We start from the raw sequence: 22,775 nt of genomic DNA on the forward strand, positions 1-22,775 counted from the left end.
TAGGTCATGGTTGTACGAGGGCTGGGATACTGCCAGGGCGCCCACACCTAGACAGGAGGACGATTAGGGTCCTCAACCAAAGCCTTTGGCTCAAAAGCCTAACCGCAAGGCAGCGGTGTTTGGCGGGAAATGCAAATGCATTACCATTTCTACGGAACAAGTCGCCACCTGTTCCAACCCCCAACCTGGAGGGCCAGGAGGCTGTGTTCGTCAGAACTCTAACCCTTGACCAACCTGGTATGAGAGACTCTGTGAGTGTCGTGAGACACTCTCCAGTATAGCTCAATGGATCGCTGAGGTGCGCAAACCGTCACACCACGGTAAGGTCCAGTCTCTCCGTGACGGCGATACAAATGAGAAGTTAGTTATACACAATTACTATGAAAACGCACTACTGGTTCGCTATGGCGTAAGTGGATGGATTCCCCGCTATGGGGACAGTGTGGTGATAAGAAAGACCTGAAATCAACAAGGACTCTTTATACTTATGAACGGTGAAGCATTGAGACAGTGAGACAGCCGGCCAGTTAGCAAGCTTATATGTGTTAGAGGTTAATAGAGGGAGAGAACCAAAGTCGACAAATTCACAACAGTCGGAAAGTGAGTGAGCTTGTGAAAATAGTTAATTAAACGTAACGACTACACTCAAAGGTGCACCCACTTAAATGACATAAAACTGTATATGGATGTGATAAAGGAGGAATATGGGTAGAAACAAACAGCAGACACCAAAACAAACGTGTGAGGGTGCGTTTGAGCAAACCAAACTGACTGCGATCCCCAGTACAGAACAGCCAAACGAAGGAGATGGGTGAATAGGTGTGGTGAAGTAAAGTTTTCGGAATAATGTGACCTACCAATTTTTGAGCCACTTGTTCGGTGGGTGCTACAGTGTCTAACAACCTGGTATAATTTTCTATGGCAGCCGTATGCTGAGAAAGAGAGGATGTAAGTCAATATAGGATGAACTGAAAATGGTAGAATGCTCATATTCAATTTAGTAAGAGTGACCGACACTCGTTTCATACTCACCCGAGTGGCAGGCTCGTCTAAATACTCTTAGTGAGCAAACAAAGGCTATTCTATATAAGGCGTGTGCGCAGGGGTGCCGAAGCAATCTGTATGTGAGACGGACTAAGGGTGAAAACATGAAAAATTCCGTGATTGTTTAGTACCTCAGTCTAGTAGGAACCAAACATTCAGCCAGTCCCATCGTATACAGACACTAGTAAATACAATTTCAAAGGGGGATTAACTTACGTCGAATTTTCGCGCTTCACAAATGAGCTCAAGAATCAAAGCAAATAGCACTCCTGAACGCACCACCTAGAAAATTGGTTCTTTGAGTCTGTCTTCTACTTCCACCAAGGAGGACTTCGCCTCAACGTTGCGAAGCAAAATACCTTTCTTCACCGCCTCGATGCACGGATAATTTATTTTGTTCCAAAATCAGCTGGAAATAACTGCATGTAGGTAATGCAACCAGTAGGGTAGCACAAAGCCGAGAGTGACATCTGGATCTCCTGGTTTTGTGAAACCGGATAATAACAACTAGTAATTGATGTCAGTAGGTACACAATTGACTCTTCAGTATAATTGTCGCAAATTTCACCACTCTAAGATCTAGCAAAAACATATACCGGGTTGTAGGGCGATAAATAAGGCGTTCGCCTCAAATCCGTTGCAACTTGAGTCTGTGCGACAGTTAATCTTTCTTGAATGAGTGGAAATCATTTCCTGAGTAGATGGCGGAATGGCCTTTCTACGTCAAAGTAGGATAAATCTTTTCGTTCCGTCTTGACGACGTCCAGCTCAGAGACACTCATCCCACTGCAAGTCTAACAGGGTGAATAGTTCAAACTGACACGGCATAGTACAGTAAGTAAAAGGCTCCACAGCGACGATCCCCATATAAAGGTTGTGTTGCGAGAGCCCACCGATATCTTGTTGGGACCTTAATATGAAGAGATCAACCCTTCTGATAAGGATAGTTGCGGTAAATTTATATATCAGTCACCTCTGTGGCTACAAAAAAGACCATTCCAGCCCTGAGAATAAAGAGTGAAAAAAGTTATATTATCCTCCAGTTGTGTTTAGGGGCAAGTGCCAGGTTACGACACTCTCCAATGCTCTCAAACAGTCATGGTGATCATTTTACGCCCGGTTCTCCGGCGTTCTTTCACAGTATGCACTTCGTAGTTGACTTAACCAAATTGGTTTGAGGAAGACAACACATCAAACCCAGCAGTTCATGCATAGCTGATTCACTGTCGTTTAAGTGAGTAACCACTCACTTCTACTGAAGGAAGTTGATAAGGGAATTGAAAAATATCGTGAGGAGGAAGGAAAAATTGAGACTTGCTGTGGTGGGCCGAGAGGCTGGTGGATTCTGGCCCACTACTGCGCAAGATGGGCTGTCATATGGGAATTTTTTCAGTTATCAACTATCCCCCGGCCCGGCAACCTACATCAGGTGATCGTGCTAAGCGGCTTATCCAAATACCTTCATCATGCAAGACTGGATTATGAGTGGAACAGTGCATATTCGTTTCTAACTCTTTATGATGGTCATTCGTCAGCCTTTTGTTCACTAACTTAATGTTTGTTACTCCACTCCCAAAAAAAACAGCGTAGAAAATCCTGCTATACAAGGTGGTTGAACCCCCTCCCCAAGTAATACAAGTATAACACACGTTTTGCGCAGTAAGTACGCGCTATTCGCAATGGCGTCATTGGACACGACTCACTATCCCAAAGCGTCTAGTTTGAAATAACTCACTTCGTGCAGTGGGTAGGCAGCGGAGAACACACCGTCTGAAAGCATCTTGGTGATACCTACATCCAGTTCGGCAGGTCTCCTGCGGCCATTGAATCCAGGACTGTTATTTGAGGAAGTCGCTTCATCTAGTTGAGGTGGATGGACAACATCACAACAGGTCTGCTTACCTAGTTCAGGATTGTCTTCAAAAACACACGGTGTGCGTCGGAGAATATAGTCCAAAACCATAGCGCGTTCAACAGCCGTAAAGAACTCATTCTGGTTTTCAGGGATATCAAATCTGTGTTAGAAAGTACCAAACAATATGAAACTCCAGAGTGCTGAATAAAAACAAGGTGAAATATATTACTAGGGTAGAGTAAGAAGCACAACGCCATGGCAACGCACCGTCTACCAGTCAACCAGTAGGAAATACACATAAAGGTTCTGCAAAATTGTACTCCTCTCTACCGAGGATACCAGCGTCTCATCTTCAGGGTGTCGGCTCACGGGAGGATTGCCTGACAAGAACAATGCTGCATCTTTGTGCGACGAGAATAATGGAAATAAAGACGCATTCGGATGTAACAAACAGCTTATAAGTGTGGAGGGGCTTTCATTAAACCCAGACTGAATGATCTAGATAGCTAATGTTCTTGCCTACTGCTATCTGGAACACTTGCGCGACATGGCGAGTCCTGTAATGGTCGCGACTTCCTGTCGTGCAACAACAACCACAAAAATACATAGTTCACCCCATAGATGCACTCCGATATACTGGAAAATTCGTAATTAGTTGGAGCTCCATAAATAGCAAGATGTCACGCATAGTTTCAACCGGCATTCCAAAGCCGATCGACATCCGGCGAATCTGGATCAGCCATTTCTGCAGGTGTCCTGAAAATCGCATGCAATTTGCTGAAAAGCTTTTTTTGCACTTATTTAAATCCGTGCGAAAGTGAACCACGACCAAGCGTTCAAATCACGTAGATATGCCTGGTCCCACCACACACATTGCAATCGTCCGTTAGGCGTGACACAACAGAGACAAAGAACTGGTCAAGAGTACCTGATTGTTCGCAGATATGAAGAAAAACCGCTTTGACAGGTCATTCGGAATGTGCTTATCAGACGTGACTTTTATCCGATTTCGGCTAATCACTCTGTACAGCCAACAAACAGACCGATCGGTATACAAGAGTTTCAGGGAACGAAGAGAACTCCCATGAGGGTAAATGTGCTTTCGGGAGACAAATGGTTAGTCTAATCAGGTCACCAAAGTTACCCGCTAGTTGTTTTATAGCAAAAAGCTCTAGGATCATGACTTGCCCATGTACCAAGATCAGATCGCTCGTGGATTTCCGCATAGTGCGGAGTGACGGCCTCTGTAGGGGGGCAAAATACCTTGTTTGCCCTCCTCTCACATTGAGCGTTTTTCAAGTGTCCGAAGAACAACAGTGGTCCCTGCATCAAATGCTTCCAACAACCTCAGGGGGCTTTCAATATCAGTCCTGGCACAAAGCCAGTATCTGGTGCTTTCGAGTTCACACTGTACGACATGACAGCAATGTCCAAACCATGTGTAGATGCTAAAGATAGACGCAACGATGGCGACTCAGAGAGGACAGTTCAGAACTGAAACCATCTGTTGTGTTTTATTCACTTCCAGTGATGTTTCACAGATTCACAATACGAAAAAACTATACCTACCGGCCGTAGCACCCTGGTCACATATGGACGACAGGACGCATAGATAATGATGTGGACAATCTAGGTTTCGCATAACTATAGCCGGAATGGATTAACCTAAACAGAACGAAGAAGAACACGATGCTATTTGTTTACACCAAATCAGAGCGGATCTTGATCAATTCCGGCTGCAGTCCACTGTGACATGGTCAACGAGGAAAAGAGGCTACACTGCTAATGGGGAAAGTTGATACGATTCTACATGTATGAGTTGTAAAATTCCGTGCAACAGCCGTTGACAAGATATAATCACTCACAGATAAAGCCTTTGCTTCTGAAATGGCCAAGTGAACGTGTTTCGTAAGGGCTTGAGTACGCTTTTGTCAAATTCACAACAGTCTGAGCAAGAAGGCTTGGGATGCATCTTGACATTCTCCGGGTCTTGCTGAAAGGCCACAGACAATGACGCAGGTTGAAGAGCAATGCTTGTAACTGATTGAAGCTAACCGTTAAAAATCGAGGCTGATTTGTTGGGCCAGAACTGAATTGAGCAACAATGCGAAATTCCAACTCGACACAGCCAAATGAACGTTCATCTTCCCCCTAAATTGTCCACTGTAACTTTCGTAAACCAAATGCACACACCGTATGCATCGGAACCGAGTGTCATGAAAGGCAAACATCACATACCTAACTGAGCGTAAAAGGTTGCCCAACAGTGATTTGTGAGGGCGAAACATGATTACCCGTGTTACCATCGTCGTATTCTGTGTTCCAACTCTTGGGAACTGCGCACACCAAAGGCCAGTATTTGGAAGCCGCCAACCGACCCAGTTTCTAGGATGGTCCAACCATAGTACGGCTATGCCCAATTCTAACGTAAAACTATAAATCCGAAAATATGTCTCATTCTGAAAATATGTCTCATTCTAAACTAGAATCATTTCACTACGGTACCGCGAGATTTCTCCTTGGTTGGACGTCTGAAAGGCCACCCTAGGTGTCCGTGTGTTGCAAATTTCCCTCTCTTAGATCTCGCGGTAGATTGGTCCTAGGCATTTGTCTAGATGATCACTTTTGTAAACTGCTGTCGATCTGTTGGCAGCTGGTAAACCAAACTCTGTCTTTGAGGTCACAGTGAAACGGTAGGTTGTGTATAACTTTGTCCCATTATCGTTGCCTCGATGGTGTAACGGCCACTATGGATGATGATGATAACGGGTTATTTTGTCATTATTACCCAGTATTGATATGCTATCTACAGTCGAATTACCCTCCCGACAGCACCAGGGTTTTGTATCTTTGTGTTCAAATAAAAATACTCAGGACTGAACGCTAAGATTAACAAAACAAGAAAGGAAAGAGAACCACGAAGCTGTGTGCAGAGGACCAACAGATACAAGTACCCACGTGTTCTACGAGGGGCAAGGGGTAGGAACCACTGAGAGGCTTTGCATCTCTACGGAGAAAAAACGTTGCGTAAAGTATTTGGGTCAGAGTGGAAGGTCAATATAATCTACAATCAGTGCAACTCGTCAGAGACAAGATTAAAGATATCAACTGATGGTCTGAAGTGCATAGTATCTACCGTAACCTTTGAGTCGGATTTTTCGGATTTGCTCTATACTGTAGAGACATGTGATAATGCGCGAGTAGAGTAGGCGCAAGATCTGTTGGCGTCTCGAGCTCAGTCTGATGAGACCGTTTGTTTCGGACACAAAGCTTGTAGGATAATGAACACGGAAACCAAACAAACAGAAAGATCTAACAACTCACGATTTTTGCCCGCACGAGTTCAGATGCAGTCACCTGATTACATGAATACCGATTAAACAGCAGAGACGAAACAGCTGTAGAACAAGTTCCAAGGGAACACTTTGTGTCGCTACATTGGTAAGCACAGTCCCTCTACAACACTGAACAATCTTTATCCAACGGTATACAACGTGTGCCTAGCTAAATGGAACTTGTCAAGAGAAGCTACGGTGACCCCAACTACAACTGGATTACTTTGAAGGGGTTGTGCCTTAATCCGAAAAATTCTCTTTTAGGGGAAAATCCTTATGACAAAGAAAGGTTACTACCAGTCCCTATTTTTGCCATTGGAACGTCTTAGAGAGGATACCCCGCAGGGTAGGATACTCCATCAGAAATCGCCTCGTCCTAATAGCGAAAACCACGAACCGCTTTCGTCACTCAGATCTTATTGTCATGAGTAGCATGGCGTGAATATATCACCGGATTGTTTGGTTGGGCTTACTGTAAGGGAGGTCCTCAGTGTGTTCACCGCCTGCAACTATGCTGAATCTGGTGATGGATCCCCTCAAACATTTTGGCCGATCTACATCACCCAGTGCATGCTGGTTGCTCGAAACCAGCTTCGACTTGCTACAGTTGTACATGAATTTACGCAGACAGTAGCGTAAATAAATCGTTCAGTTGTAGCTCCCTAGCGGTGCCTAATTGCCACGCTACCCGAAGGAAGCACGAGGGCTGGTATACCACCAGGTTGCCCAAGCCTAGACAGGGGAATTCGAGAGGACAAGATTAAAGATATCAACTGATGGTCTGAAGTGCATAGTATCTACCGTAACCTTTGAGTCGGATTTTTCGGATTTGCTCTATACTGTAGAGACATGTGATAATGCGCGAGTAGAGTAGGCGCAAGATCTGTTGGCGTCTCGAGCTCAGTCTGATGAGACCGTTTGTTTCGGACACAAATCTTGTAGGATAATGAACACGGAAAACAAACAAACAGAAAGATCTAACAACTCACGATTTTTGCCCGCACGAGTTTAGATGCAGTCACCTGATTACATGAATACCGATTAAACAGCAGAGACGAAACAGCTGTAGAACAAGTTCCAAGGGAACACTTTGTGTCGCTACATTGGTAAGCACAGTCCCTCTACAACACTGAACAATCTTTATCCAACGGTATACAACGTGTGCCTAGCTAAATGGAACTTGTCAAGAGAAGCTACGGTGACCCCAACTACAACTGGATTACTTTGAAGGGGTTGTGCCTTAATCCGAAAAATTCTCTTTTAGGGGAAAATCCTTATGACAAAGAAAGGTTACTACCAGTCCCTATTTTGCCATTGGAACGTCTTAGAGAGGATACCCCGCAGGGTAGGATACTCCATCAGAAATCGCCTCGTCCTAATAGCGAAAACCACGAACCGCTTTCGTCACTCAGATCTTATTGTCATGAGTAGCATGGCGTGAATATATCACCGGATTGTTTGGTTGGGCTTACTGTAAGGGAGGTCCTCAGTGTGTTCACCGCCTGCAACTATGCTGAATCTGGTGATGGATCCCCTCAAACATTTTGGCCGATCTACATCACCCAGTGCATGCTGGTTGCTCGAAACCAGCTTCGACTTGCTACAGTTGTACATGAATTTACGCAGACAGTAGCGTAAATAAATCGTTCAGTTGTAGCTCCCTAGCGGTGCCTAATTGCCACGCTACCCGAAGGAAGCACGAGGGCTGGTATACCACCAGGTTGCCCAAGCCTAGACAGGGGAATTCGAGAGGCGGAGGTCGGGTTCAAACCACAAACCTTTCAGTAAATTCGCGTTCCAACCACTGAGCGATCTCGTCCCCCTCCCCTCAGTAACGTAATCATACAGACTGTTTTATCCGTCCAAAGTAGCGATCACCTTTGAATTTTCAGTTTAATGTCTGCAATTTCCGCACTGCAGAATTGAAAATTTCCACTCTGAGTGAATAAAACTCTCCAGGAATTGAGTTGGAGAATGTTGGATGACGACAGCATGACTGAGCTGTGGTTGTTAGTCCCCACTAAAAGCCTCCATCTAAGGTTCAGGAAATACAAATAAGGGTTTCTCTCAGACAGCTGTCGTGCGGAAACAAGCGCGACGCAATTCAGTTTTTCATCTTACCAGCAACATTATTAAACTCAGATGTTGCATTTCATCAGCAACTGATAAATCAGTCCAAATTCTGGTCATCGATCCACCAGATGTCACAAACTGGGTCACTCAGAGAGCGGACACTCGTTTGACATGAGGTGATGTTCACTCCTGGGATAGAGACAACCTGTACGACTTTTTAGCCCTGCGGATAATTGTGGAGCTTATTTCTTACTTCGAAGTATTCAAACTTCGCCATATGCACGAGTGAATTCCAGTTAACCAGAGCATGAGATTCTTGAATTTGTCCACAGAAATAATTCGTAGTCGCCTAAACGGCCGATCAAAAATCGGGCGCACGCGGCATCGCCAACCTTTGTGCCTAAACCCTACACATTGCAAGGTCTTATAATCACTTCAGGCAGAGATAGTTAAGTGGGTTAGGCCTGATCGACAAGTAAATTGAGTTTCTAATCGGAAGCACCAATAATCTGGCCTTGTCACGCAGTGACATGATTGTTACTTAGCTAATCGCCCTACATGGTAGTTATAGACCGCTCACCTTGACACCCTTTCGGTGCCTAACTGCCATGCTACCCGAAGGAAGCACGAGGGCTGGGAAACTGTCAGGTTGCCCAAGCCTAAACAGGGGAAGTTGATAGGTAGAGGCCGGGTTCAAACCACGGACCTTCCGGTCAATAAATTCGCGCTCTCACCACTTGAGTCATCTGGGCAGTTATAGGGTAATAAATATGATGTTCCTTCCGGTTGTTCGGTAGTCTAACTTATTGCTCAAACACGAGCCCCATCTGCAAGTGCATACCAATGTTTGAGTGGTTTCCGGGTCAGGCTGAACCATCTATATTGCCCAGTTGGCAGCCCACTTAATAGATAGCCATATATCACAGGTTGTCTAGGTTGTCTAAGCAGCCAGAAGCTGTTATACCATATCCCTACAGCTCGGATATGGAAGAAGGGAACGACAAACTCAATGAGCATTGTTGTGTCATGTATTCCAGCAACAATCCATCACTCGTATGTTTGACAGCAGGTACGATGAACACTTGTTACTTCATACATATTGCGGAACAAAGAATCCTTCGCTCTGGTGTGGATTAATTCTGGAGAAGAATATACTACCTCTGGCAACGTTATTGAATAGCCAGTGTGTCGGCTACCGAGTTAACTAAACGGAACATTGACGTTCGATTCGGCTAACTTCGTTACGTAGACAAACAGGTAGGAGGCAACAAATAAGAAATGGGGTCAATTCCGCCTCACTTAATAGATTTCTCGAGCTTTTAATCAAGACACAATGGCAGGTTGTATAAGAGAGGTAGATAAATGCGAGACTGAGTTAGTAAAAACAAGAAACTTAAGAGAAAGCAAACGCACGATCCGAACAATGGGAACAACTTACCATTTTTAGCGGTTTTCGAAAGTTGAACATCTCAGCGTAGCGCTCCATTGTTTTCCAAGGGGCGTGTAATTTAACAAATACTAGGTCGGATAAATCAAGCAAAGCCGATTCTTCATGCTCTGCTCGAAACCGGTAACGATCCATCGACGAAGGTTGACCCCTAGTCGATTCTTTGCGAGTCCGCTTTTGTTGAGGATTAGGTTCGGGGCAAACTGGAATTGCCGCCAATGTTGGTTGAATACTTGCCGATATGATTGGTTCTGTTGGAGGGGATGATCCCACATCTGTTTTCCCCAGAATCTGACCACAACAATCCTCGACCTGAAAAAGTGTCCTGACAACTGGTTCACATGAATCTATGAATAGAAGAGGTACTCGAAAAAATGCAGCGAGCCGAAAGGCCAAATTTTTGTGCGAATTCACTCTGGAGAATTGTTACCAGAAACAAATGCAGGCAGTGGAACCTAACTCTCTGTAGATCCCTAGCTAGTAAAGATGGCATTCCTGCGTGGCGAATTTTTCCGGTTGTAAACAGTCAAGCAAACTTTGAAAGCTAACTAATAGAGGCGCAACAAAATCTACTGAAGATGGTAGCTCGTGGAGTCAACGGTCCAGTGGTGTGTGTAAAATCTGTGCGTCACATGTGAAAAATAAGCTACACATAAGATGGCTGAAAAACAAGATTCATAGCGGAACCCGAAAACACACTTACCTCGATTTCCACAAGCTCTCTAGCCAAGCCTTTCAGAAATGCCGTACGTTTTGCCGCATGGACCTCAGTGGTCTTGGTTCGACTGTATACGAGAACGTAATCTATTGAACGTTTGCCATCGGTGAAATAGAGGTCACGATTTTTCTATGAATTCCAGAAAGCCGAGAAAGTGCTCAAAATTAGAACACGCGTAGTAATGCCAAAATGCAAAACTTTGCAATCAGCCCTTAATTGGAAGTGCTGTGAAGACCTTTGAAACACACTGCTCTCAAATTATATGCTAATAAAAGTCCGTGCAAGTTTTGTTCATCATTATGTTAAGCAATTTATTGATCGTATTGAAATCGGCAGAGGGTATGGCGAAACGCCACGGCTCTTTATAACATTTTGCGGTCTATCTACTGTATTTTCAATATCAGATAAACTGATCATAAATTTACAAACGGAGAACCGGGATACGAGGATTTCCGATTTCACAGTCTCATTCACTGGTCGTATAGGGCTAAGGAAGGAACAGCTAAGCGATGACGCCGATTCAATTCAATTCAGATAGCGCTTACTTTCATTAGTGTTTAAGTCTCGAAGTAAGTGTAGTGCACTGAATGCGACAAATCTGATACAGGGATGTCTTTCAGCACGCAGATGAGCGATTTTCGTTTGCGCCCCCATCGACACTCTGCACAGTATCGGAGTCCCCATCCAGAGAAGCATAAATTATAAACACGATGGGTGTAACAGGTTTAGGCTTTTACGGTTATTGCCTCATCCCTTCTATCCACATTGGCTGGTCAGAAAATGTTTTGCAGAGCAGACGACGTTCCTCCGGTGTGCTAAGTGTACGACTCAACCAACGTAGCCTTTGTTGGCTCATATTTGTTAGGTTACCTGTTTGAAGATCCGTCTGAGGCAGGAGCACCCTTGTGTCGCATTCTCCATTCCTGACTGACATCAGAGAGACCGTACAGACGCCAAAACTGGTGACAGTGACCCAGTGGTTTCCAAGGAAAACTAATGGACTAGAGCGCAAACCATTTTTTGACGGCTCACCACGGCATGATTCCTCTCCCCCCCCCCCAAAAAAAAAAAACAGGGCAATCTTCAACGAGTAAATAACTCAATGAACGGAATCTCACAGAACTATATTGGACCTGAAAACGTCCCAACCAACGAAGCCAAGCACCAACAGTCAATATAAGAATTAAAACACTGAAAAAGGTTTTTTTTAGTATAAACGAGCGAAAACCTCATTTAAATGCCAACTCAGTCTACAGACCGTGAATGCAAAAAGATACCCACTGGCTTCGACTAACCATTTGGCTTAGGTGAAGTCTACAAGCACGCCCTATTATAACATGACGGACAGTTTAGTCGAATTCTTCGTAGCTTGACTGAATGAATTGGCAACCAGGATCCAAACGCACCATCATCATCATCATCATCATCATCATCGGAAGATGTGGACCAAAAGCGGATCGTTTGGAAAACTCACACCACGGTCAGGAACAGATCTAACCTCTAGGACGGTTTCATTTCGTCATCACTACGTAGATACGATGGTAATAAGACATGCAATCAACTGAACCCCTTGTAGTTGAGCAGAGTTTGTGAGAAACAAAGCCTCACAAGAATGAGCAGTCGGATGGCTTGAACTGGTGCCTAGAGAAGGAAGACTGTTATAAACAAGCATTCCGCAAATTTCGAAGCTACCCACAAGTGAATAAGACACCTTCATAGTTCCTACGGAGGTTCAGTGTGAATAGTTATGAAAAACAGGCACCCACAACCTCACTAGCTCCGGCACAGCACTTGGTTGCCAAGCATTACGTCTACCGTCGCAAGCTTCTATACGACATTCCTGAGCATGACATACAAGTGGTGAGTTGCTTTACAAAGCTTGGGGGCCGATTCCATCTATCGACATCCCTTGGAACATCGGTTTCCGTAGGGACCTAAAGCTCAACACTGAATGCGGAAAAACGACTGCCGAAATGGCAACAGATAAACCAGCAAAATTACACTTATAAAACGAACAAATTTCTACTTGAGCAAATTATCCCGTAGCTCCGGAATTCCATACGTCACAGAAACAAATGTATATGAACTTGGAGACTGATGAAGTCATTTAAATTCTTTATCAGGGCCTAATTTGGCGCGTACACGTAAGGAATACTGATCGTAAACACATCACTCTCAGAAATATGGTATTGGTGTTATTTTTCCAGGCAGAAAAATTCACTTGGGCATTTTGTACTCATTTGAAAGGTCGAGATTTTTCACCCACACACAGCTTTGCTCAGATGAACAGCTCAAAACCCCAATAAGACAAAGATTATTTGCAGCGAAACCCTCCATGCCTATTCCCAGTCAAAAACCAATGCTCATGGACGCATGAGTCAGTATGATATTGTAAGAAAGGCAATGTATAGATCGCCACATCAGTGTCTGAAAGAGCACCTGCTTACTTCCAGCGGTTGTACACCCAAGGAATGATGCATGGCACCAAGAATAAAATAATTTAACCCTTTTTGACAGGCCGGCATTCTACAATGCATGTGCCTCACACCAGACACATCAGTTCATCTATGGTTGGTCTAGGATAGAAACAACCTGATAACTTTATTCACAGTTCACACATTGTATTGGAAATATGGATTCATTTCTACTAATTCTTAAACCATTCGAACCACGGTATAATATTCGAATCACTGTTTTTTGGTGCTGTTGTAATCCTAACCAATGCCAGCACCACAGATTTGCTAGCCATTATCGTACACAAGTGCAATGTGCGTCCATTTTGAGCTAGCACCGATCGATCCAAAGTACCTTCTTATTCATAATCTTCAACATCCAAAAAACAGTGACTTATGGGACAACATTACCATATTTGTCCCCCTAAACATTCCTGTCAACGAAAGCGTTGTCGACCTATGGAGAACTGAAATAAGCAAGAAAACTACGCATACGAATCAGACAAAAAGAACTGCACTTGGTTTGCGAGCATTCCCTAATTCTCTGCTTAACGAATTAACCAAGAAGCCGTTCTGTGGCGAAATTTTACGAATTGTCATTGATTTACTCCTAAAATACAAGAGACTGATGGCCGGTACCATTTGCAAAGTGCTTGATTTTCTGAACTGAGTGATACGATACTCTTGATCAAATTTGTTGGCAGAATTCGTAGTAGTTTCGACTTTTTATCCCGGTCGTCCCTTTGTTACATCGACTCGTGAATTACTTTCGAGGGCATGAAGCAAAAAACTTACCGAGGTATACGGTGACATCCAAGAGTGCTCCGTTGATTCAGCTACATTAAAGTACATTTGGTGGATTAGGGCCAAAAGTTCACTCACTAGTATCGGCTTGCTCCATGTCAGTTGCTTGAAGAGCGACAGCGACTGATTGACGGCAAACCGAAAACCGGGAGAACCACAAAGTGCTGAAATGAGACGTGTATGAGACGTGTATGAATGCGGTCTCCTACATTCATCAGACCTCCCCAAAATCAGCGATTGTGGCTGATTCTCGCCAAGTAATTAATGAATAATTCTACTGATTGAGTATCCATTCATTGATTTGAACCATTTATATTCAATGGCCAACTTAGGTCCCGCATTTTCAACGTGGAAACGTTGGCGTGGAACTTTTGGAGGAAAACTAACCGGAGAGCGCACTTTGAAGTGACTGAACTGAGGGAACCGACCGCTAGAATCTCAGTGTGTCGCTGGGATGGGGCAATAAGATATCCGATAACCTTGAATATCATTGCGTGTCCGCTCACCGTATCTAGTAACGCACAAATGTTTGTGGAGATAGAATCCACTCAGTGATTCCACGGAAGCGAGCGTGGATTTCCGTTCCGCATATCCCAGGCCTTTTATGCACAACACAGAAGAATAAAAGACGAATATTATCTGTTCCAAACCTTTGGCAAGACAGATAACTACGATGGAAAACCTACAACTTTCCCTGTCCCTCGATACATACTGACAACGTCACCGCACATAGAGGAAGCCGGTCCGTGATCGAGTGAGTAAGGGACGAATGCAACGCACGACAAAATGTCCAACTACCGTTAACACCAACAGGAAATCAATATTTTTGGGTCGACTAAAAGTCAGTCACAACTATCGCTCATCTTTATTCGCTCCTAAATTCGACGTCTAAAGGTTCCAAAACCCACCCATTAAAACAGCGCATATATGGGCCCAGCCTTTTGTATCAATTCTTTTTGTATCACTTCTTCCATATAGACGAAAACAGCGATACACTAGTGGTAAACACCTGTACCTCTCACAACTCTGTCCCAGATCACCTCACTTCTTGTCAGCCACCAGTATGACATTGCCCGCTAGAGATTAAAATCTCCACACCACATGTCTCGGATAGCGTTACCCTTCTCTCACTCGATAAGTGTAATGCTGGTCCTGCTTCTATCACTTCAAACGTTTGCACTTATCTGTATCTGATTACATTTTACCTACATCCCGACTCTATCATATATCCTTCCCACTCCAAAACATGGTTTTCGTTCCAAATCTGACAACTAAGAGCCCGCCTCAATTATCCATACTTTATCTAGAATTCCGGACCCCTTTTAGCCACACAGCTCCACAACCATAGAGTGGACGAATGAGATTACTCTTGAGTCCAATGGACCACTAAAAGCGGTGCTGCCTAATCATTTTGTGACTGTTCTATGCCGCCTTGAAGATCGCGTTCGGGTGTGAAGGGTGAAGTAGAAACAAGGCCGGAATGCGACCAAGATGTAATCCGTAAAAAACCTCAATGAAACTTCAGTACAACTACGCAGTGAAAATATACTGAGCTTGAGATAGCTCAGTGGTTCAGGCGCGAACCTACTGACCGGGAAGTCCGTGGTTTGAACCCAACCTGCTATTTCAAATGCTCCCGCCTGGGCTTAAGTGACCTGGCAGTATCACAGCCCTTGTGCTTCCTTCGAGTGGCATGGCGGCTAGGCACCAAGAGGTTACTACAGCTCAACGATAACCATTATTCCCATTTTTGAGTTGATAATATCTACTGCCATTCACAGTACTCTTCCGATTTCACCGCATTCCGTTCGGAGTTGTTAATGGTGTGGCCTGCTTTCAACAACACGATATGCGAGGAAGGTCTCCTCGATACATTCGCATATGTTGACAGTGTTACCGTGTGTGGTCGCAATGTCCAGGAAGGTTATCAAAATTTAAAGATTTAAGGGTCTCGGAAAGTCACGGTATTATATTTGACCACAAAAGGAGCATCACGGCTATTGCAAAATTACTATTACCAGGATACGAAATATCACACAGTACGATGAAACCAGACCCTGAAAGTTTTCGAGCCCTGGGGGAATTCCCTAATCCATGTGACAGCCATTCACAAACAAGATTGGTAGAAATGCTGGCATACTACGCACACTAAATTCCATGTTTTTTCGGATAAAATTCATCAAATCGTCCACAATCAGATCTCTCCATTCCAGATAGCGTACAAGCTGCATTGGATAATATAAAGCATGATTTGCAAAAAATCGGCGTGTTCACCACATACTACACTCGGCCACTCGTTGTGGAAACTAATGCCCACGACATAGCCATTGCGGCCAATCTCAATCAAGATGGGCGCCCGATACGTCTTTTCATGCACTCTGACACACAGTGACCGTGGTCATTCTGCAATCGAAAAAGAAGCATGTGTGACTGTTGAAGCCAAGAAAATGGAGACACCACCTGATTGGCAATCACATCACACTTGTCACGGATAAACGGTCAGTCACCTTTCAACATCATTATCACCACCATCGATATGAAATCAGTGTTCAACACCGATGCTTCGCTGCCGTACAACCAAGATTTAATCGAAAGCTTTGCTGTGGAAAAAGAATAAAGGTGGATGGGGAACGGACTTAGTGATAGCTTACTGCAATCATTTTGAGGTGTCTACATCTCCAAGCACTCATTCAGGCTATCTGGATAGAAACTGACAACAAGAACGCCACGGACATCGGTTGACAGCAATATCTCGCAGCGTCTCCAACCAGGAGCGGTGAGGATCAGGCGATCCCCATCCTGGAAGACATGTAGCCCCGAAAGCAATCTCTATCATAACCCTGTGCCAGGTCGAGGATTGGCCACCTCTCTGCATCCGCCACTCTGAATTGGGAATGGAAAACAGCACTCTCTTCGGCAAATGATGGTTAGGCATACGCAACACATGCCCCAGTCAACGCAGCTTCTGGTGCTGGACACATTCTGAAATGGAAATACCAGCCGCAGAGCCGAAAACTCGCCTTCTAATGACCTCGTTACAGATACGCCGATACCAACCGGGACAACGATTGTCGACACTTGAAGACACCTCAGTTTCACTGCTCGAACAAGCCAAGTCTCATAGACAAACAACAAAGCCGCCCGCACTGTAGCTTGATATGCATGTCCCTTGATTTTCAGGGACACACCATTCTGACACCATAGGTATCTCAAATTAGCAAACGCGACCCGAGCCTTGCGGATTCGTGCATCGATCCCATTTGTCACACTACAGTTAGAAATAACACAACTACAAAGATAGGTAAAACGCTCCACAACTTCCAGTACCTCTCCCTGGATTGAAAGTGGCATGTGCAGTGACTGCATGTCCAGCAGCATGACCTTACATTGTATGAGTGAAAAGTGCATACCAAAGGACGGATGACTTTGGTCAGTTCATCCAAAACTTGCGACGCCTCCCTTTCGAACATAAGAACGAGGGGGGCGAGATGGCTCAAGTGGTTAGAGCGCGAATTTACTGACCGGAAGGCCCATGGTTCGAACCCGAACTCTGCCTCTCGACTTCCCCTGTCTAGGCTTGGGCAACCTGACAGTATCTCAGCCCTCGTGCTTCCTTCGGGTGGCATGACAGCTAGGCACCGAAAAGGCACTACAACTGAGCGATTATTTTATTATTTTTTTTACATGAGACCGATGTCATCTGCATATTCGAAATCGACAAGATTTTCGTCACAGGCTATTTGAACACCCGGTTTTTGGAGATCTTGCAGCGTTCACCTCGTAATTTCATCGATCGCAAATTTAAAGAGGAATGGAGAGAGTTGGCATCCCTGACGGACACCACTTTGTGTACGGAAGCTCTTCGAGAACTCGCCGTAGCTCTCACAAGTCCGGAAGTCTAGGAATACAAAGAGGTCATTATGTTCAAGGACTTCCGGGGCATTTTCGGTGGGTAAGCGTACCATGAAGTACAGACCGGTCAACCGAGTCAAATGCGGTCTGGAAATCCAGAAACACTAGGGTTATGGGTCGCTTATACGTATGGCGTTGTTCTAGCACCTGACGAAGTGTAAATATATTATCAATGCAACCCCTACAGGGTCCGAATCCCGCTTCCTGCTCTCGAGTCAGTATCTCACGAGCCACCGTAAGGCGACAAAGCAGCAGTGGCTCCAGCAGTCTCATTAAGACCGGGGTCAAGCTGATCTCCCTGTGGTTACCACACTCACTACGAGCCATTTTCTATCAAATCGGTACTATAACCGACTTCCCCCAGTAGCCTAGGACAGACTCCTTTTCCCAAATGCCAGCAAACAGATCAGACAAGCGCTGACTGAGGAATTGACCCACATCCTTGAACAATGCCACCGGACCAGAGGCTCGGTGGCGCAGTCATAAACCTCCGAGGCTGAAGGCGATTCCGCGTTCACCGTCCAGGGTTCTACTTCACCTGTAGGTTCCAGATAGCTGCCAGCTGGTGGTCATGACAACTGTTGTTCGAAGTATTCGGCCCAGCAGTCGAGACGTTCTTCTTTATTTGAGATGTTGACTCTATTCCGATCCTTGATGATTTCGCTCACAGGTGAATTCCGCGGACCGGTCGCACGGATCAAGTGAAGTAATCTTCAGGCATTACCAATTTTCTGTGCCTCATCTGTTTCTTTGGTTTTCTGTGTCCATCACACTTCACGTCCACCTGCACATTCACCTTCACTTGACACCTCATCTGTTTCTTTGGCTTTCTGTGTCCATCACACTTCACGGTCCACCTGCACATTCACCTTCACTTGACATGTGATAGTTCGTCGCACTACGTTATTTTGGGGCCGGCTGGAATATTCCCCCGAGATTTAAGCAGTGCCACCGCTCAGGCTGATATCCACTCTTTGAGTGAACCTGGTGGGGCCGTGCCACAGGCTAAATTCCCAGCACCGTAAAAAAAGGTGGCACTCTCGTCCCAGTATGAATGTTGGAACCTTTGGAACAGACTCTAGAAGACGATTTTGGTAAGTTCGTCTACCATCGTTCAGCTGCAGCACCCTTTCGGCGCCTAACTGCCTGGCCACCCGAAGGAATCACGACGGCTTGGATACTGCCAGGTTGCCCAAGACTAGACAGGGGAAGTTGAGAGGCAGAGGTCGGGTTCGAACCACGGACCTTCCGGTCAGTAAAGTTGCGCTCTAACCACTTGGGCCATCTCGCCCCCTCCCCCCACCCCTGGAACCTGGTATGAGAGACTTCTCGGTGTCGCGGGGACACCCCCAGTATCGCTAAATGAGTCTCTCAGCTGCAAAAACCGTCACATCATGGTAAGATCCAGTCTCTTCGTGACAGGTCAGTTGCCTTCATGTACGACAAACAGCACGAAGGCAAAGTGAGAAAACGACAAAATGCTGGTATGGAGACTTGAACTATGGTGGTTACATTACGATGTCCAGTACCGTCCAGGTAATCAAAATAAAGCCGCTGACACACTCTCGCGGACTAATCACATATCTGCGATGTCACACGTGGGTCTCAAACACCATAACACCTTATGTCACCCCGGTATCACGCGTATGCTTCATTTTGTCCGCGCGGAAAATTTGCCGTTTTCAATCGCGGATGTTAAGGCGATTACTAATCAATGTAGCATTTTTACAGAATTGAAGCCTTGTTTCCTCAATCACCCTTTTGGCGATCTCACTAAGGCTACACAGCCGTTTGAACGCGTCAGCGTCGGTTTTAAAGGCCCATTTCTATCGACCTCTCACATCAGATAACTTTTAACAACGATCGACGAGTACTCCCGTTTCCCATTCGCCCACGCATGTACGGATGTGTCCTCATCCACCGTGATCAAGTGTGTTAATCAGTTGTTCTCTTTGTACGGAATGCCGTCATACGTCCATTCGGATCGTGGTGGGGCTTTTAGGTCAGGTGAAGCACAAACTAAGGTGTAGCAGCTCCTCAAGACGAGACTGAATCGCACTAGATTGATCATCCTGGAGGCGAAACGGCATAACCAGAACTCAGGGAAATTCCAGAGAATGTTCTACGGGAAATCACAGACCAACATGTCCGGCCATAAAACCTTCAAAACCGCGAAGTCTGATCTACATTCTCCTGATAATGACCTCGCCGGCGATGAAAAATGCTATAAACTAACGTTGTGTTAAGCTCCTTACTTGCTACTAATTAAACTAAATGTGTTTCCTAATGGTTTAGCGGATGCACTGAAATTGTTAGAAGAATAAAGCCCATCATTCGACAATTTTCATTCTCAATTTCTGGCTCGATCATTCGGGTGCACAAGGGTATAAATAAGGACACGTTGGTCGCCTGAGTGAAAAGCTTTACTAGCTCCATCCTCCTATTGCAGGGAAGTGCGACTAGGTGGTGGGATAGCTCGGTGGTTATAGCATGAACTTACCGACCGGAAGGTTCAATGTTCCGATCCGACCTCTGCATTTCGACCCCTACTCTGTAGGCTTAGGCAGTATCATAGACGTCGAGCACCCTTAGAGTGACAAGGCAGCTAGGCACCGAGTGTTACAGCTGAACGATTGACCGATGTGTTGGAAATACCAACAGGCACCGTTTTAGTGTCCAGTGAGAGCTTGATTGAGCCGCATTACCAAACGACACAAAGACGACTGTTCGCTGGAATCCAATACATCGTTCATCTCTGTGATTCTATGAATCAGCACCTCAGAACAACCAAAGTTGAACTCGTCCAGAAAATTTTAAGAAGCATGACCAATCTTGAGTTTTATATGCGTATTTGACAGACACAGAATAAATCAATTTTAGGAAAGTATAATTACACGAGGCCTTAAGGTCTCGGTAATTATTACATGCTTGTCAATTTAACGTAGAGTTCTGATGTTGAAAGTTTACGTGTAGAAAAGACCTCGTGGATTTAGCGGGTCATTCTGTTTATTTTTAGTGGACAGTGGGTCGCATAAGTTACGTCGATCAGATATAACTGGTAACAAATCAACCCAGCAACGTTTGCTCATGAGTTGAGAACGGGTTCGTAAGAGACATCAATTAACATCATCCCTGCTTGAAACAGGACTGGGAACGGAATTATAACAGAACGAACAAGTTAGACAGCTGCTGAAGCGCCGAGAGAGTTCTGCGGTTTTCGGAGTAAGGATCCCCGCAGTTTTGTTGTTGTCGATAACCTAGCTTTATTTATTCCTGAATAAATTCCGTCTGTAATAAGTTCATCGCCATGCTCTATGTTGTACTCGCGAGGTCCCACCGCATTCGCGGGAACAGGTCAACCAGAAAGGAGAAAGCTGAATGACCGCCATGAGGCTCCGGCCTTATTTTATGAGTTCAAACACCTGGAATTTCGTTATAATAAAATACCTAAACTTTAGGTATATTGGAGAGCAGAAGCCAATGGGTTATACACTCGGCTCACTGCTGTATCCTAATTGATGTGCTGGGTAAAAATACAGGAAGCTGTAAGCAGTGTGCTTCGCATAAGTGAATTAAATCGAAAAGCACCTGAGACTAAAGGCAGGCTCTCAGCATTCACGCAAAACAATTGGATTTTCGAAAGCTACGGCGCAAGATAAAGATTCACGGAGTGATACATAGAATCTAAGCTTTCGCCCGGTTTGTTCTTGTCACTCAGGGACTACCCGAAATGAGAAAATTGTTGCCTGATAGACGTGTGTGTCCTGAGCTTGAAGTTACTACCATGTCTCCTCCGTGTGTTTGTTGGTTTAACGGTGAAACACCTGTTCGCCAAACCTTGTTCAAACAGGATGTGAGTAAGTATTACGTGTCCTAGGGTTAAGAGGTCAAGTACTGCAAGGCCTGTTTCATGATCCACGGATTGAGGGCAGGTGGACATTTTCTTAGCAGGCCTTTGCACACACCGACTGAGTAGGCAGCTTGGTTGGTTCAAAAAGCGGCCTGATATAGGCCCTGTGTGGTGTCTGGAGGTCTATGTAAGTAATACGAGAAACCAGCGAATGATTTTTGGGTCGATTTTTCATGACGCATTGAAGGGAGCCAGATACTCCATAACTTTCGGTACCCATTCGGGCAATGTCTTCTGGTCCATTCTCACCATTCACGGCAGAAGATTTATATACTTGCATCATGTTGGTGTACGCAAAGTGTAATATCGGCATGCAATTTACACTTTTCACCATTCACGCAGAAGATTTATATACTTGCATCATGTTGGTGTACGCAAAGTGTAATATCGGCATGCAATTTACACTTTTAGTGCGATTTCGTAAGCAACATGATGCAGGATACTCGGTGGGCGCTGACCGAGTGAGCTAGCGAAAGCATTCAGTTTCTGGTGTGAGAATGACAATGGAGGGCATATTTAATCAATAGTGGAGAACGCAGTTCAGGATCTCTATCGACCGGTCGAATAAAAATAGTACGAGTCTTTGGGTTTGATTCAGAATGGAAACACCGCGGAAGATAAACGTCCGCTCGACCATGGCGTAAAGCAACAAAGACAGCTTGCCCTATTAGCCAGGCAGTTGAGGATCGCGAGGGTGATTAAACTTCCTTAGGATCGTTTCTGAAACAGAGGTGTATACGAAATAACCAACCAGGCGGTTATATATAGGAGGCACATGGCGGAATCACCTCAATGTGGAACAAGACACAGAGGGATGCAGATTTTGTGGAATTCCGCTGCATATTCTTTGACATGCTTCAATCACATTTCGGCCGGTAAACACGAAACCATGTCAATGACCCAGAAGCTTGTGGATTCTTTTGGAACAGAGCGCAAATACCTATTTGCTCTACAGAGGGTACTACCTAATGAAGAAAGCAGGTCAATCAGTAGCCGTTACGAGTTCCGGAATCGTGTTGGATACTATCAGCCGTCACTAATTAACGTCCAAAAGGCACGTATTTATCCTGTGTAATTCTTCTTTTGAAGTCACTTTGGGAAAGCCCACGTAACTTACCAAAATCTAGCTACATGGTACAGGGCATGACGCTCAATTTCGGTGTGCCAAAACACGGACACTTGAGAGCAAAGACTTCTCGCTGGAATAAGAGAAGTGGTACTGCG

General features: G+C 45.0%; 1 protein-coding gene across 1 annotated transcript in view; it reads right to left on the reverse strand.

Moving 5' to 3' along the window:
* T265_13598 (hypothetical protein) overlaps positions 1-16,106 on the reverse strand; it is a gene marked incomplete at both ends in the record, with an annotated part of 47,726 nt that extends 31,620 nt beyond the window's left edge. Inside the window, 7 exons of the mRNA XM_009169620.1 lie at positions 740-932; positions 2,780-3,059; positions 4,765-4,892; positions 9,746-10,066; positions 10,458-10,601; positions 13,721-13,972; positions 16,011-16,106. Coding sequence (XP_009167884.1) covers positions 740-932; positions 2,780-3,059; positions 4,765-4,892; positions 9,746-10,066; positions 10,458-10,601; positions 13,721-13,972; positions 16,011-16,106 — 1,414 coding nt within the window. The remainder of the gene's footprint in view (positions 1-739; positions 933-2,779; positions 3,060-4,764; positions 4,893-9,745; positions 10,067-10,457; positions 10,602-13,720; positions 13,973-16,010) is intronic.
* Between the last annotated feature and the right edge of the window lie 6,669 nt (positions 16,107-22,775).

The sequence above is a fragment of the Opisthorchis viverrini genome (genome assembly GCF_000715545.1).
Source record: "Opisthorchis viverrini unplaced genomic scaffold opera_v5_82, whole genome shotgun sequence".
In the NCBI taxonomy this organism is placed as follows: domain Eukaryota; kingdom Metazoa; phylum Platyhelminthes; class Trematoda; order Opisthorchiida; family Opisthorchiidae; genus Opisthorchis; species Opisthorchis viverrini.